The sequence below is a fragment of the Mustela lutreola genome, chromosome 8 (assembly GCF_030435805.1).
Source record: "Mustela lutreola isolate mMusLut2 chromosome 8, mMusLut2.pri, whole genome shotgun sequence".
In the NCBI taxonomy this organism is placed as follows: Eukaryota; Metazoa; Chordata; class Mammalia; order Carnivora; family Mustelidae; genus Mustela; species Mustela lutreola.
This window is the reverse complement of record NC_081297.1, coordinates 89,232,885-89,249,942: the sequence shown is the minus strand read 5'-3', so window position 1 is coordinate 89,249,942 and position 17,058 is coordinate 89,232,885. Positions and strand designations below refer to the sequence as shown.

The 17,058-nt window shown below is 40.8% G+C and overlaps 1 protein-coding gene across 1 annotated transcript in view; it reads left to right on the top strand.

The window, feature by feature from the left end:
- The first annotated feature begins 1,195 nt into the window (after positions 1-1,195).
- AEBP2 (AE binding protein 2) overlaps positions 1,196-17,058 on the top strand; it is a 66,020-nt gene continuing 50,157 nt past the window's right edge. Inside the window, exon 1 of the mRNA XM_059185917.1 lies at positions 1,196-2,068. Within this exon, the coding sequence (XP_059041900.1) occupies positions 1,407-2,068 (662 nt within the window). The 5' untranslated portion in view covers positions 1,196-1,406. The remainder of the gene's footprint in view (positions 2,069-17,058) is intronic.

The window sequence follows — 17,058 nt, the reverse complement described above, 5'->3', positions numbered from 1 at the left end:
AGATGCATTTCCAACAGAATTTTACTTTTGTGTTTAATACTTACACAAGTGTTTAAAGATTTATTATTTTGGAGAGAGACAGAGAGAGGGGAAGTGTTCATGCAGGGCTGGGAAGGGGCAGAGGGAAAGGGAGAGAGAGAATCTCAAGCATATTCTCTGCTGAGCGCTCTTGGCCCTGCTTGGGGCTCAGTCTGAAGACCTGAGCCCTGGGGGATTAAGACTTCAGCAGAAAACAAGAGTTAGAGGCTTAAGGGACAGAGCCACCCAGGCGCTTCACTTACATAAGTATTTAAAATATGTATTTTGAGCAATTGAAAGAGTAAGACATCGAGTTTTCCTGTGATCACAGGAAATTAAAAAAACGACCCTTAAATTCCAATTCATTTTATTACAAAGAGATACGAGACAGATCAATAAAACAGTTCAAATGTAAAATCTATTGTTAAGATAAAATTCTGGAGGGGGTGTGGAATGTAAACAGGAGTTCCAGAAGATAAAGGAAGGATGGAAATTGCCTTAAAGAAACCCTGTATTTTAAAAAAGTGGATATTGGTGGGTATAAAGTCCCTACGCCATTTAGAGTTCATTGGCTATACTTAAAAGTGTGACAATGGTAAAACCTTGATAACAAGCTGGAGAAAAATGTAGCTGTCTTTTAAAGCTGTACAAGGATGTACAGTTATTTGGAGGACTCATGAGCTAAAAAGTTTGAAGATTTTGAACCTAAGACGTGTTTGCTCTGAGAATGACTTAACCATTTCTTGGGGTATTCAAGCGAAGGTTGGACTGAAACCTGTGGCTCTATGCTGTGTGTACGGATTTAGTCCCTTGCGTTGTATTCTTCATTTTTATTCCTTTTAACCGTCTCTCCTCGTAGACTCAAGCTCTCGGAAGACCAGGGACTTGTCGGATTCCTGGCTCATTGCCTGTCCACGGGGGACACTCCCCAAACATCCCCGGAATGAATGACTTTATCGTGAGAACTCGGAGGACTGCTAAAATCCCCGTCCAGCACCTAGGCTTTCGTTCTGCGTGTCCCGGCGGCGGCGAGGCTGGGGAAGGCGTGGGCAGGCCCTAAGGAAACTCTGAGCCCTCGGCGGGTCGGGGCGGGGGCCGGGCGGGGACACGGGTGGGGGCGCGCGCGCGGACTTCGCGGCCCGGGGGAGGTGCCAGCTCGCGCCGCCGCGCAGGCGCGCAACCGTCTCCGCGTGAGTGCGCGCAGTGGCGCGCCTGTCCCCGCGCGGGCTCCGTAGCGCGTGTGCAGGCTGACGCAGCTCGCGGGCCCTCCTCCTGCTCTGCGGCGGCGGCGGCGGAATTTTGGGCGTTTGGGAGGGGGCGAGGGAGCTAGAGTCAGGCGAGGGAGGCGGCGGCGGGGAGGAGGAGGAGGAGGTGGAGCAGGCGCCGCCATGGCCGCCGCTATCACCGACATGGCCGACCTGGAGGAGCTCTCTCGCCTGAGCCCTCTGCCCACCGGCAGCCCGGGCCCGGCGGCGCGGGGCCGGGCTGAGCCCCCCGAGGAGGAGGAGGACGAGGAGGAGGAGGAAGAGGAGGCCGAGGCCGAGGCGGTGGCAGCGCTGCTGCTGAACGGCGGCAGCGGTGGGGGCGGAGGCGGCGGCGGAGTGGGGGGCGGCGAGGCGGAGACGATGTCGGAGCCGAGCCCCGAGAGCGCCAGCCAGGCCGGGGAGGACGAGGACGAAGAAGAGGACGAGGAGGAGGAGGACGAGAGCAGCAGCAGCGGCGGGGGCGAGGAGGAGAGTAGCGCCGAGAGCCTGGTGGGCAGCAGCGGCGGGAGCAGCAGCGACGAGACGCGCTCGCTGAGCCCCGGCGCCGCCAGCAGCAGCAGCGGGGATGGGGACGGCAAGGAGGGCCTGGAGGAGCCCAAGGGACCGCGGGGCAGCCAGGGCGGCGGCGGGGGCGGCAGCAGCAGCAGCAGCGTCGTCTCTAGTGGCGGCGACGAGGGATACGGGACCGGGGGCGGCGGAAGCAGCGCGACCTCCGGGGGCCGGCGAGGCAGCTTGGAGATGTCGTCGGACGGGGAACCCCTGAGCCGCATGGACTCGGAGGACAGGTCAGTGCACGGAAGCGTTTCCCCTCCCCTCCTTCCTTTTACACTCGTGGGCCCCTCAGAGGGGGCCAGGGGGACTTTTCGCTGCGATCCCCGTGCTCCCCGAATCTGTGGCCCCTCCCCCAGGCTCTCAACTCGGCAATGTGTCGCGGTCGCCGCGCCCCTCTCGCTGCGGAGAGCCGCTTCCAACTCACAGCAGTTCCCCCCCAAATCTCCTCTCCCCGCCCTCTTTCCCCTCGGCTGGGCGCTCTCCGCGGACCTGCGGACTGCTTGAACTCAGAAACAGTCTGCAAAGTAGGCCCGGATTCCCTGGCGGGGCGTGGGGGGGGGGCGCTGATGGACCCACCGCGGTACGCAAGGTCAGCTTCGTCCAGCCGTGTTCGCGAACACTTGTCACAACTGTAACTGACAAGTGTGCTCCAACATGGCTGGTCTCGCCTGCATTGACCTGAACTTCCTTGTGCAGGGAGGAGACCCCCCAACTATCACTTTTCACTACTTGAGGAAAACACCAGACTTCTATACTTAATCAGGGCTTCTGAAAGTCCTCGTGGGTAATCATCCGGATACTCTCCAACGTGATTTTAGTAACTTCTGTTTTTTTTTTTGTTGTTGTTGTTGTTGTGATCAAATCTGGGAGAAAGTTTAAAACACGTATAAATTACTGAAGAAAAGAATAATGAATTGATGTCCTTTAAAATAATTTTACGGGATTAAAGAATTGGAACCATAATAAAATAACAGCTTGGAAGGTACATCATGATAGCATGTGGTTTATGATCTTTATGTAATAAGGCTTTAGCATGAATGTCATGATTTTAGATGATAATATTTAAAGTCATGTATTGGAGAGATCTCTGAAGAAATTAGTAGCTTTTTTCTAAAGCTTGTTAGAAATAACGTGGATACTGACAAAAAAGGGCTTCATTTCTTTCAAGACATTAAAATTTTATTGCATCAGTATGTTTCATTATTATCATTACTTCTGATTACTTTGGAAGACTTCGTATTTTAACTGATTGGTTTTTAATGTACTTTTTTAAACACAGAACCGCATCATGAATGTTATACTGCTTCTAGCATTTATTTTGATTGTCAATGTTTTGATGAACGGGTTTTTAGCCATCGATAATGACTTGGCTTTAAAAGTTTAAGCGTGCTAAAGTTCTAGGAATTCTGATTGGTAACTTACAAAAGAAAACTTCGGTTTCTGTTTAATATAAGGAATACAAAGTTCTAAATATTATGAAAATACAGCATTGGATTTATTGTTTCATGTTTACTTTAATATCTAGTGAAGAAAATATCTTCAATGGGATAAAATAGACTGTACAAACCCTAGAGAAATTGTGCAGAACTACATAGGCATGGCAGGAAGGAGAGTCTTCAAGACAATTAAAAGTTGATGGGAACCATACAATGAAGCATATGTTATTTACATTTTATTATATCCTCCTTCATGGGTACCAGTAGATATTTGAAAGTTGACATCAGTTTATACAGTTAGCATCTTCCACAGTTCTAACATTTATCTAGCGCATGTGGGCATACAGACGCACGCTTAGCACTACACAATTTAAATGTCTATCCCATTCTCACAACTCTGGTACAAGATAGGAATTATTTTGACTTCATTTAACAGGTGAAGAAGCAAGTTGAGTGTCTTACTCAAAACTGTAAGTCTAGAATGGAAGTGGTGGTAGAGCTGGATCTGAACAAAGGTTTTCAAGCCCCCTACTATTTCCACTTTACAAGAGTTAGAACACTTCACGTTAAATAAGCTGTCAGTGTCAGGAATTTTTTTAATTTTTTTAAGTTAATATCTATCTGCTACATCCCTTTAGGAGATGATGAACTATTGGGCAAGTAATAGTTCAGGAAGTGGAGTTTTGGCTTCATTTCATATTTATAAAAGTCATTGCAATATCTAATTTTTACATATTTCAAAGTAAGGAGTAAGATTATTAGTGCCACAAGTCCGGATAAGGTTAAAACCTGATAATCAAAAATACTTGTTTTTCTTAATGCTTAAACATTAGAGACTATATAAAATACTGTGTAATCATTTTGCTGTTTCAAAGTAATTGATTTATCACTTGTGTGAAAAAGCTTTACTAGTGGAACTGGATATGGTGATCTTAACAATCTTCATTTTTAATTGCCCCTTTGTTGCCTTTAAGTTTTTTTTTTTTTTAAAGACTCCTTTTAAATTTGGAAAGGATTCATAGTTTTATGAACTGTCCTGCAGATTACACTAATCTGTGTGGATTTTATAAATTGATTTCATGGTAGGGGGGCTTTATTTTTGTGACTGATGGAGGGATAGCATGGTTTTAAAGTGCATTTAAAAAACTTGGGGCATTCCTATCAAATTGGTTTTATTATTAGAATTTACTGATTTTTTTAGAACGCCTATTCAGTTTTTCTCTTACTTTGAAAGTAGATCATACTTTTGAGTTAATGTACTTTAAAATTTGTTGGAATGTCTTAACTGTAAGTGCTTCTTTTTAAGAAACATTTAGATGTAAAAACTTAGATATTAAAGCTCATGATCCAAGGTGTCAATTAACAAACATGTACTGGAAGTGTTGTGTGGGGAAAGGTGACTAATTTATAAAATGAATAAATGACACTTGGTACAAAAACATTGATTATTTTCCCCATGAGAAAGTTATTCAAAACCAGAGTAAGGGTTTTAGTGTGTTTATTTTGGTAAAGTTAGAAAACCTTGATGTTGATGTGTAATTTATTTTCTTTAGGGGAGTATTTAGCTATTTGAGACCACTATAAACTAGCTTTTTTTTTTTTTTTTTTTACTTCAAAAGTAAACTTAAGTACTTTTTTTTTTTTTAAAGATTTTATTTATTTGACAGAGAGAGATCACACATAGGCAGAGGCAGGCAGAGAGAGAGTGGGAAGCAGGCTCCCTGCTGAGCAGAGAGCAGGATGCCTGGCTCAACCTGAGGACCCTGAGATCATGACCAGAGCCGAAGACTGAGACTTAACCCACTGAGCTACCCAGGCACCCCAGCTTAAGTACTTTTTAAAAAATTGCCACCTTTAAAAAAATAATTACCACTTTTTAAAGTTAATTTCAGAGACTAATTAAATTTTAAATAGAATTTTAGAATTTAAAATACTTCTGAAATTTTTTTTAGTTTGCAAATTAGTTCTAGCTGTTGAATCAGACTATACATTGAAAGTATTATTTTTTCTGTATAAGTGAATTGATAATAACTTCTTTTGTGGTTGTCTCATACACACACACACACACACACACTCTCACACATATATTCATTCTCCAGCACCTCCCCACCCCCACACAACTAGACTAGAAACCAAGACTTATTTTGAAAAGCCAAGACCACTTTTAGCCACTTCTGTCAGCCTTTCTGGGTAAATTCGAATGTCAAGTGAAAAGTGCATGTGTAAGGATGTGGTGATAGGTAAAGGCTTATAGTATGAAACTTAATGATCAGGAAAGGCAACAGGCCCTTAGCATTTTGTGGATCAAAATTTGGAATTTGCAGTCTTAGGAGTTGCAAATTGAGGTGTAACTGGCATTGCCCTGATGCTGGGACAACAGGTTTATGTTGCCCCATTTTCTTAGTTGTACGATTGTGAAGATATAATACGGAGGCTAAATTTCTAAATCCTATTGATATCAGAAGGCTGCTTGCTGAAGTTATCAGGATTTATTAAGGATCTGTGTGGTTGAGGCAATACAATACTTTAATGTAAAGTAATTGTTGCTCATACTTCATGATGAACTTCTTTAAGTACTTACCTCTTTAACTCTGAAGCAGCTTAGGGAAAAGAGCTTTTAGTAGGTCTCAATTTTCATTGATGACTCCCAGTTAAGGAAGGCATGGCTATGTGCCCAAAATAAAATCATGAAAAAACTACAGACTTCAGGATTGAATTTATGGAGAGATTCTAGGGAGTCATTTTACTTTTGAGAAAAATTAAGAAAAAAAAAATTTTTTTTTTTTAAAGATTTTATTTATTTGACAGAGAGAAATCACAAGTACGCAGAGAGGCAGGCAGAGAGGGGAGGAAGCAGGCTCTCCCTGTGGAGCAGAGAGCCTGACGTGGGGCTCGATCCCAGAACCCTGGGATCATGACCTGAGCTGAAGGCAGAGGCTTTAAACCATTGAGCCACCCAGGTGCCCCAAAATTAAGAAAAATTTTAAGAAAAATTAAGACTACTATGTTGAGTCAATTAGAACATCCTGTGTATAAGTTGATTTGCTAACCAAACTCAGGTATTTACTGTGTGCTGGACTCTTCACTGAGTATTGTGGAAGATGGAAAGAAGCGGTGCTTCCCACTTCATCCATCTTGCATAGTGCTGTGAGGGTTTTAATTCTAAGGTGTAGGGTTTGCCCTAGTTCCTAGGAAAAAACTGTTTTGACTCTAATGTAAACAAAGTCAAATATCACACTTTGCCAATTGTATTAGCTGTTTATTGCTGTGTAGTAAGTTTCTTTCAAATTCAGCAACTTTAAGGAACAGACATTTATTACCGCCAGAAGTTTCTGAGGGGCAGGAGTGGATAGGCCTTAGCTGGGTGGTTCTGGCTCAGGGTTTCATGAGGTTGCAGTGAAAAGGTTGGCCAGCACTGCATTCATCTGAAGACTTCACTGGGGCTAGAAGTGTGTTTCCAAGATGGCTCACTTTTTGTAGTTCTTGGCAGGACGCTTCAGTTACTCACCAAGTCAATTATCTGTTTGTGTGCCCTCATAACATAGCAGCTATTTCCCCTCAGAGCAAGTGATCTGAGAGAGCAAGGAAGAAGCCACAAAGTCTTTTTTTTTTTTTTTTTAAAGATTTTATTTATTTATTTGATAGAGATCACAGGTAGGCAGAGAGGCAGGCAGAGAGGGAGGGGGGAAGCAGGCTCCCCACTGAGCAGAGAGCCCAATGCAGGGCTCAATCCCAGGACCCTGGGATCATGACGTGAGCCAAAGGCAGAGGCTTTAACCCACTGAGCCACTCAGGCACCCCAACAGAGTCTTTTTATGACCTAAAATACTTGCTTATTTTTTATTCTTCCTATGTTTTCGTTTAGCAGATGAGTTTTTCCTAGTTTTTTTTTGTTGTTGTTCATACCCTATTACACAGTAATTCCTTCATATTTTGTTCACTAAGACCACCTTTCAAAACCCATCAAAATGCCACAGTAAATCTTGGCTTTTAATTTCTTTTTCCTTTTAATTCCCATAGATGTGTTTTTTATCTTTTTCCTCCCTGCTTATGGCTCTATTCTGTAGGTGGTGGGATGTAGAATATCTCTGCATCTGTATACAGAGCATGTAATCTGAGTCCGTCTGAATTCAGATCTTTGTATTGCTGCCTGTATTATGATTTTAAGTTAAATGTTTGAGGCTTAGTTCTTTAACTGCTAAAAAGAGTTAGGTTTTACCATGAAGGGATTGTATTCTAAGTCCAAATGAATTCCTTTTAGAGTCCTATGAACTTTTCTGAAGAATCCACATTATTTGAATGCTTGCTTCATCCTTTTTGTTGTAAGGTAGTATTTTTGAGAGCAGGGACAGTTTACCTCTTTAGATCCAAACATGGTATCTTGGATATGGTGAGTACTTAATTAATTATTAGAATTAAATTGAAATAGCAACAATAGAATTTATATAAATAAAGGAGACTATAAACTGAGGGCCAGGAATTGGTGCCTTTGGTTGGATCATTGTATTTGGTATTGATAAGTTTAAAGTAGGTCAGCGTACTCCAATAAAGCCTGTGAGATCTGATGCAAAATTTCATGTGATTTCTCTGAGAAGATGTCAGCAACTTCTGTCAGATTTTCAAGAGGTTGATTTAACTTAAGAACTACAAATTTAGGTGTGCCTGGCTGGCTCAGGTGGTAGAGCTTAGGACTTGATCTCGGGCTTATGAGTTCACGCCCTATGGTGGGAGTAGCATTTACATAAAAAACAAGGGGCACCTGGGTGGCTCAGTCGGTTAAGTGTTTGACTCTTGACTCCCCGTTGCTGCCTAGGTCACGATCTCAGGGTTGTGGGATCCAGCTCTGTGTGGGGCTCTGCACTGAGTATGTAGTCTGCTTGAGATTTTCTCTCTTCCCTCTGCCCCTCCCCCTGCTCACGTGCACATGCCCCCTCAAATAAATAAATAGAATCTTAGAACAAGACTAAAACAATTTACCAATTTAGAGGCAATCCAGAGGTGCATAATAAATGTTGATTAAATGGTTGTGGACAAGTCTATCAAAAAAAAAGTTAGGACATTTCTGAAATTGTGGATTTCTATAAAGGTATTTTTATAAATGAGTTTGAGTGTAGAAAATCTGAAATGGATAGTCACCACAGGGCTTTTTTTCCTAAATAATTGTTTGTTTTTAAAATATGATTACTGGGGCGCCTGGGTGGCTCACTGGGTTAAGCCACTGCCTTCAGCTCAGGTCATAATCTCAGGGTCCTGGGATTGAGCCAGCGTCAGGCTCTCTGCCCAGCGGGGAGTCTTCGTCCCCTTCTCTCTCTGCCTGCCTCTCTGTCTGCTTGTGATCTCTCTCTCTCTGTCAAATAAATAAATAAAATCTTAAAAAAAAATATGATTACTTATTTGAGAAGTGAATGAGAGAGCGAGAGAAAGCACAAGCAAGGGAGCAGCAGAGGGAGAAAGAGAGGGAGAAGCAGGCTCCCCACTGAGCAGGGAGCCCAGTGCCAGGCTCAATCACAGGACCTTGGGATTGAAGGAACAGGAGGCTGGCTGAGGACAAAGCAAAAGCTGGGGCCTTGCACCCCCCCCCCCCCTTCATCCGCTCCCCAAAGCCTCACGTCTCTGGTGGTCTTTTAAGGTGGGGGTAATATTCAGTTGGCATTTCAGGATCAGGACCTGAGCTGAAAGCAGAGGGCAGACGCTTAACTGACTGAACCACCCAGGTGCCCCTCCTAAATCATTGTTAAGAAACATTTACTGTATAAAAATGCATAACATTTTACCAAGGTAAGTGGAAGTTTTGAAGTTAAGGAGGGAGAAAGTGTAGAGAGAGCGGTGGTTTAAGACTGTGATTGAGGGGCTCCTGGGTGCCTCAGTTGGTTAAGAGGCTGCCTTTGGCTCAGGTCATGATTCCAGGGTCCTGGGATGGAGCCCCGCATCAGGCTCCCTGCTCAGCAGAGAGCCTGCTTCTCTCTCTCCCTCTGCCTGCTGCTCTGTTTACTTGTGTTCTCTCTTTCTCTGTCAAATAAATAAATAAAATCTTAAAAAAAAATGTGATTTGAGTCAGAATGTGTGGTTTGAGTTCTGGCTTTCACTTAAATGGGGGGTGACTATGGGACAGTTATTTAGGTTATTTACTATCTTACTGTTCAGGTTTCCCATCTGTAAAAGGGGGACAGTAATAGTTAACTATCCTGTAAGAGTGTTACGGGGATTAAATGTAGAGTATTTGGCACACAATCTATTTTATTAAAGATTTTATTTGTTTATTTGTCGCGGGGTGGGGTGGGCACAAGCAGGCAGAGGGAGAAGCAGGCTCCCTGCCAAGCAAGGATGTGGGACTGATGCTGGGCTCCATCCCAGGACCCTGGCATCAGAACCTGAGGCCTGAAGGGAGAGGCCTAACCGACTGAGCCACCCAGGTGATGGGAGGAGAAGTTTTCAGAAAGCCTAAATGAAACATAGGAAAAAAAGAGCCCAAGGTATTCAGACTTCCTGCCTAGGTCAGAGGATTCACATTAGAACTGGGAAATAAGAATGGCTAAAGTGGGATTTTTCATGCTAATAACGGATGTGGGCAGTTTTTCAGTGTAGGTTTGTAGATCAGTTTCTATTACCTCTCCCCACCTTCTCTTTGTAACTCCTAATCCCATTCAGGTTTTATCTCAAACATTTTCTTTAGGCAGACTATCCCTGATTTCTTTGTTAGGCACAATGCTAGCTCTCCCAAATTCTTCAGTTGCCCTTGTTACAATTTGAGTGTTGTTTACTGTTTATCTCTACTGCTAGAGTTTATGCTTCCTGAGGATAGGAATCGGGTCTCTGATCTTTGTTCTATTCACCGCACCTGGCACAGTGCCTGATGCTTATTTTAGTTTTTTTTTGTTTTTGTTTTTTTTTTTTTTAATATTTTATTTGTAAGTAATACCTCCACCCAGTGTGGGGCTCAAATTTAGAACCCCAGGATCAGGAGTTGTATGCCCTACCAACTGAGCCAGCCAGGCACCCCTTAGGTATTCTTAAATGTATTTTGAATGAATGATTAAGCTTCTGTGTTACAGGAAAATGTGGCAAAGGTAGAGAGGAAATTTTGGGATCTGGGAGACCAATTAGGAAGTGGTAGGAATAGTACAGGTCTGAAATGAAGAGACTTGAACTAGAGAACAAATTAGGGAAAAAGTCATGCTTAGGAAACTAAAGAAAGGAAACTAAAGAAAAACTAATTTCCTGAGGGGCTTATAAGAAAAATATTATGTTATTATTTCTGAGTAAAACGTTTTTTTCTTGAGGATTTCATTGGAACAATAGCTTGCTTATTTTTCCAGCCACATCCATAACTAAAATAATTCAAGGACAAGTTAACCTGAACTTAGAAGGAATTATAATGTAACTTCTCAGAAGTTGTTTACATACCTGTAAAAGAGAATATCTTAGTGTGATTAAAGGAGATGGAATATGTAAAGGGCCTAGGGCTGTATTTAATTTGTAGAGTCATTTATGCTTCCATTTCTTATGCAGATGTGGAAAGAAAGCTTCCGGTGAGAATCAGTAATTGATATTACAGTACTAGTTTTACTAGAGACTGCTTGCAAATCATTTCATTTCTCTGAACTTCAGATTGATTCTTTTCCTTAAAAGTGAGGGTTTTAAACAATATAAAATAATTTGGAGTTCAAATGTGGTGATTCTGATGTAGATTGGCAAATGCTGTATTTTATCCTTTCGATAATTCAGAATATCCCAAGCCTGGCTTTGCTGTATCCAGAATCTCAAAGATACTCTTTACATACTTTCTTCTGGGTTCAAAAATCACCATAACTTATGGTGTCGTGTTGAAATATCCATTTGTGTTTGCCTTTTTTAGGCTGTAACATTTTTAAGAATTAAAATCTGGTTCTGTTTATTTTTATACTCCCATTACTTACCAGCTGTACTCAACTATTGCACTGCCTGTATTCAGAACTCAGTAATTGGTTGGATTAGACTGAATGAATGAACCTGATACATATTTCTTCTTTTTCACTGTCATGACTCTATGAAACAGGAAGGAGAACCATTCTGTGCCTTATATCTTCCCCCTTTTTTTTTTTTTTTTTAAGTTGGTTTACTTACTTAAGAATCTCTGCACCCAGTGTGGCACTCCAAACTCACAATCCCAAGATCAAAAGTCTCCTGCTCTTGTGACTGAGCCACCAGGCACCGCTTCTCCCATTTCTTTTTAACAGCGTTTGTAGAAACAGTATTTGAATAAAGTTGTAATTTTTGAAAAATTTAAAAAGCAGACTTCCCCAACTGATATTTTGTTTCCCAACAAAAATATAAATTTAGATACTATCTTAGGAGAAAACTCCTATTCTGTACTTTGTTTATGAATCTGAGCCTTTTGAGCTAGCTTACTGGAAGGATTTTATGAAGTTCAGTTCATTGCATCCTCACAAACAACTAATGAGGCGAGGAAGTGCAGACATTAGAGCATGCCCAGAATTACAGAGGTCCTTGAGAATGTAGGCAGTCTAGGTGTGCTCGTAGCTACCATACTGCCTACGTGATTCTTGTAACCAACTTTGGGGAAGTTTAGTTAAAACCCTATTAAGTCAGTGGCTAGTTTAATTTCAACTCTTTTGCAAAGTATAACTTAGGAGCTTGAATTCATTTGCATATCTGGGCCTTATTTTCATTGGTAATTATAATATACATGGCCTAGATCCCTTTTAAGACTATGAAGTTTAAAAGTTGATTTTTAGGGCGCCTGGGTGGCTCAGTGGGTTAAGCCACTGCCTTCGGCTCAGGTCATGATCTCAGGGTCCTGGGATCAAGTCCCACATGGGGCTCTCTGCTCAGCAGGGAGCCTGCTTCCTCCTCTCTCTCTCTCTGCCTGCCTCTCCAACTACTTGTGATTTCTCCCTGTCAAATAAATAAATAAAATCTTTAAAAAAAAAAAAAAGTTGATTTTTAAGTGTTGTAGTTACTCAGTCTCTAGGGGAATAGAGTGTCTTTATTGGCATTTTATTTAAGTTTAATGCTTTTCGAAGTCCCTGTCTTGCTTTCTGGTTTTCATTTGTTTCAAATTTTTAGAAAGATGAAGTGTTACTAATTAGAGAAAATATATAGACTTTAGAAGGGTATTTGTATTTCTCAGTAAATACATTTACTATATTATTGCTAAATTATAAAATTTTTGTCATTAGTTTTTATAAATATTTGTTAGAGTACCGAGAGTGGATGAATCAGCAGTAGCTGTAGATTTTTTTAGGTTCTTTATGTTCATGTTGGCAGTGATTTGAACATGTCTTTTGAGGTGTTGAGAACTCCTGTAGACATTTTTGCCAGAAATGTATGTACTGAAATCATCTGTTAAGTAATTTTTGTGATTTAACACTAACTTTAAAAAAAAAAAAAACAAGTAAATGTGATTGCTTCTTACAAAATGGGTGTTAGTCTTCATAGCAGATTTTTTTACATATTGTCTTTACATATAAGCATTTCCCTAGAAATCTTTTTGAAGGTAAAAGACTAAAAAAGAAGGTAAAAGGTAACTCCTTATAATGTAATTACATTGAAATAGAATGTTTCTAGTATTACAGTCTTTGTGAAGGTAATTGCTTGCTGATCTGGTCTTAAACTGTGTGAGAAATGTGGGTGGAGTAATCTTAAAGAGCAATAGACTAGAAATGAGAAGCAAATTTAAAATGATGTGCACAGTGGTAATATAAGAATGTAGCCTCCTTGTTTTCCATAGGCTATATTTCGTCATTGTTGCATAAAGTCCCTTTTGACCAATTTAGTGAATGCTGCTGGGTCTTGGGGAAAAAATCTTTTGTTTTTATTCAGAGAAATAATTGTAGGGATGGAGAGTAGTCTTTTTCTTGATTAGAAAAACCTATTTTAGCTTTTTAAATTACAGTGATAATAGCTTGTAATTACAGTAACAATAGTAATAATAATATCTTGGTTTTGGCTAATGATTTTTAGTGTGCCTCCAATTAATTTTTATGATTATCTCAGTATGACAAAGCCATGTATTTTACTTGCCTTAAAAATCCTGCTTAAATTTGTCACTAAAAGTATGAGCATTTACTGTGTGCAAGGCTACACTACATAGGCTTAGGAGTTTACCCTAAATGAGAGACTTTTAGGTGATTCTAGTACAAATTATGCAGATCAGAAGGAACCAAAATAGGGCCTTAGAGAAATGTGACTTGAGCATATGTAACGCATGTGATAGAACAAGCACTTGTCTTTACTTTCTTTATTCTTTTTTACTTCTTTTCCCCCTATTTTTTTTTTTTTTAAAGATTTTATTTATTTATCTGACAGAGAGAAATCACAAGTAGGCAGAGAGGCAGGCAGAGAGAGACAGGAGGAGGAAGCAGGCTCCCTGCTGAGCAGAGAGCCCGATGCGGGACTCTATCCCAGGACTCTGAGATCATGACCCGAGCAGAAGGCAGCAGCTTAACCCACTGAGCCACCCAGGCGCCCCTCCCCCTATTTTAAAAGGTTCTATTTATTTGTGTGTGAGAGAGCGAGCTGGTGCAGAAGCAAGGGGAGCCTGCAGTGGCAGAGGGAGAAGCAGGATGCCTGCTGAGCAAGGGTCAGATGCTGAAGATCCCAGGACCTTGGGATCATGAGGATCATGACCTGAGCCGAAGCAGGCGCTTAACTGACTGAGCCACACAGGCCTCCCTTTACTTATTTTTTCTGATTGCTTCTGAGTTTAAAGGTTTAAAAGCCCCCAGCACCATAGCTGTTTGGAAGGCAAAACCAGGTGACCTTACAGAAATCTGATGTTACCTAAATTCCTTTATCCCATTTAAAACCCAGTCTCTAATTTACTATTTTTTCTTGATAAAGAAAAACCAAAGTGACTGTCCCTTTGTCCCAAGACAAGTGAATATTTGGAGTTGAATTTTATGTTGACACTATCAGGCTCCTATCTGTTTCAGTGGCTTAAGTTCTAAATTTGGGACAAGTTCTACCTGAGGATAGTGTTGCTTTCTATGACCTTGAATTAAGTTTTTTTTTTTTAATTTATTTGAGAGAGAGACAGTGAGAGAGAACATGAGCGAGGAGGTCAGGGGGAGAAGCAGACTCCCCATGGAGCTGGGAGCCCGATGTGGGACTCGATCCCGGGACTCCAGGATCATGACCTGAGCTGAAGGCAGTCGTCCAACCAACTGAGCCACCCAGGCGCCCTGAATTAAGTTTTTATGAAGCTAATTGACTTGGAGGAATCTTTTTTGGTTGTTGTTGTTGAGAGAGAGAGAACCCACCGAGGCAGAAGGAGAGGGAGAGAATCTTAAGCAGGCTCTTTGCCCAGCTCAAAGCCAGATGCGGGGCTCTATCTCACAATCCTGAGATCTTGACCTGAGCCAAAATCACGAGTGCGACGTTTAACCGACTGAGCCACCCAGGTGCCCCAGGAATCAAATTTAATATCTTGTTAGCAAAAGTATCTACCTCAAAGAATCAAATTATATATAAATGTTAAAAATCTTTTGTGTTGTATGTATTTTAGATGTACAAAAGCAAAGAAACAATTTTTTGTATGGGCACACCAAGTGAAACTTATTTTGACATACGATAAGGGCTGCATTCCAGTATTTCTCAAATCTGTGGTTTCACATGTTTGCCTTTGTTATAAATGTGGCAACTGAGTTGTTTGGCGTTAGTGTTTTGAATTTGTATGACTTTGGGCAAGTCACGTAATTTCTATGTTTCAATCTCTTATCTGTTAAGTTGAGGATACTAATGTACCTATCTCATGTGGTTGTTGTAAATATTAAATGAGTTCATACATGTCAAGCATTCTTCCATTTACTATGGCTGCATGACAGCCAACACCAACATTTAGTGATTAAAAACATTTTTATTTTGCTTACAAATCTAAGATCTGGGTAGGTTTAGATCTAAGGGCTGGGTAGGTTTAGATCACATCATCATCATACTTGATATCAATTTAGAAGAACGGCATAAAGGCTGGGAAGTGAAATCAGAAAACTCACTTACGCACTCACCTATTTGTCACATGTGTGGTGCCTGGGCTGAGAAGACTGAAACATCTGGGACTCCCTGGCATCTCTCTCTAGCGTTGTGTACTTTTTTCAGGAGGTCTCTTGATCATGGTGGTTTCAGGGGAGCCAGATTTCTAAATGTGGTAGTTCTGGTCTCCCAAGCTGTGTGTCCCAAGAGTGAGTGAGTCAGGCTGAAGCTGTAGTATTGCCTTTTATGAACTCGCCTTGTAAGTCTTGAAGTATCACTTTTTAAAAATTTATTTTATTTTTTTTAAGATTTTATTTATTTATTTGACAGACAGAGATCACAAGTAGGCAGAGAAGCAGGCAGAGAGAGAGGAGGAAGCAGGTTCCCCGCCGAGCAGAGAGCCCGATGCGGGGCTCGATCCCAGGACCCTGGGATCATGACCTGAGCTGAAGGCAGAGGCTTTAACCATCTGAGCCACCCAGGCGCCCCTTGAAGTATCACTTTTGTAGTAGTCTCAGGTTTGTTCACGTTCAAGGGGAGGTAATAATGGCCCCTCAGCACCCTGATGCCATATTGTAAGAAAAGGATGTGGGAAAGTGTATATATGGTGTGGCCATCTTTGGGAAATATACTCAGTAAGTGTTAGCTGTTATAGTAAAGAATAGGAGCTCAGATTTAAATAAAATACCTTACTTTTGTGATGTAAATTTTGATTCAGTAAGTTCTATGATTTTTTTTTTTAACAGTCATAAAATGTGACGGGCAGACAGTTCATTATTTTCTTGAAGTGCCTGTTTCCTTTAACTTGTTTAGTTTAATGACTTTCAGTCCCATTGTCAATGTCTAGAATAAGGAGCAGGGCACAAAATCATAGTTCATTCCAACAAATGGAGTTGAGAAATAGTAGAATTTTACTCTTAAAGTTGTATATTATCCATATAATGTCAGGTATACAGCTTCACACTTTTCAAGAATACAGGTTTGTCCTAAATGGTTGGCACTCTTTTGAATTTTAGCCTTTAATAATTTTGATTATAAGCATGGGAGAAACATAGAGTAATCATTCTAATAATGATTAGCAATTTCATAGATGACAGGAACATAACCTGTTAGTCAAGTAACAGCTTACCTAGTTGGGTGATTAGATTACGGATCCCTGGTGTGTGGATATAAAGCTGTTTACCTACAGTTTGATAAATACCTTGAAAATTATGTATAGTATATGTATTTCTGTGTAAATCTATTACCAGTTAGAATTAAGCTAAGTTTATAATGCTTGCTGTGATCCTGTTAAATGTAAGTTACAAATCAGAATTTTTATTTCCTTTTATCTCATGCCATTTTCTTCAGTCCATATGCAAGACAGTGTTTCATTCTTTTTAAAGTAAGAATTATAGAATATTTGTTTTATAGCAAGATAGGAGCTTATAAACCTAAGACTTTCTAAAGATTGTATGGTTTTCTAGGAGCTTATAAACCTAAGACTTTCTAAAGATTGTATGGTTTTCATTGAAGAACAAAAATAAAACAGCCTTGATTCTTTAGAGATTAGGAAAGTTCCTTTGTGGAATCTCAATAACTTCCAAATATAGAAGGAAGTAGTTAGATGTCTTGATCATCCTGTTTTCCTACTATATTATTATTATCATTTTTTAAGATTTTATTTTTAAGTAACCTCTACACCCAGTGTGGAGCTTGAATTCACAATCCCCAGATCAAGAGTTGCACGTTCCACTGACTGAGGCAGTCAGGTGCCCCTTCCTATTACATTCTTTAAGTTTATGGCACTTTTTTATCCTCTCTTTCACTTATTCTGT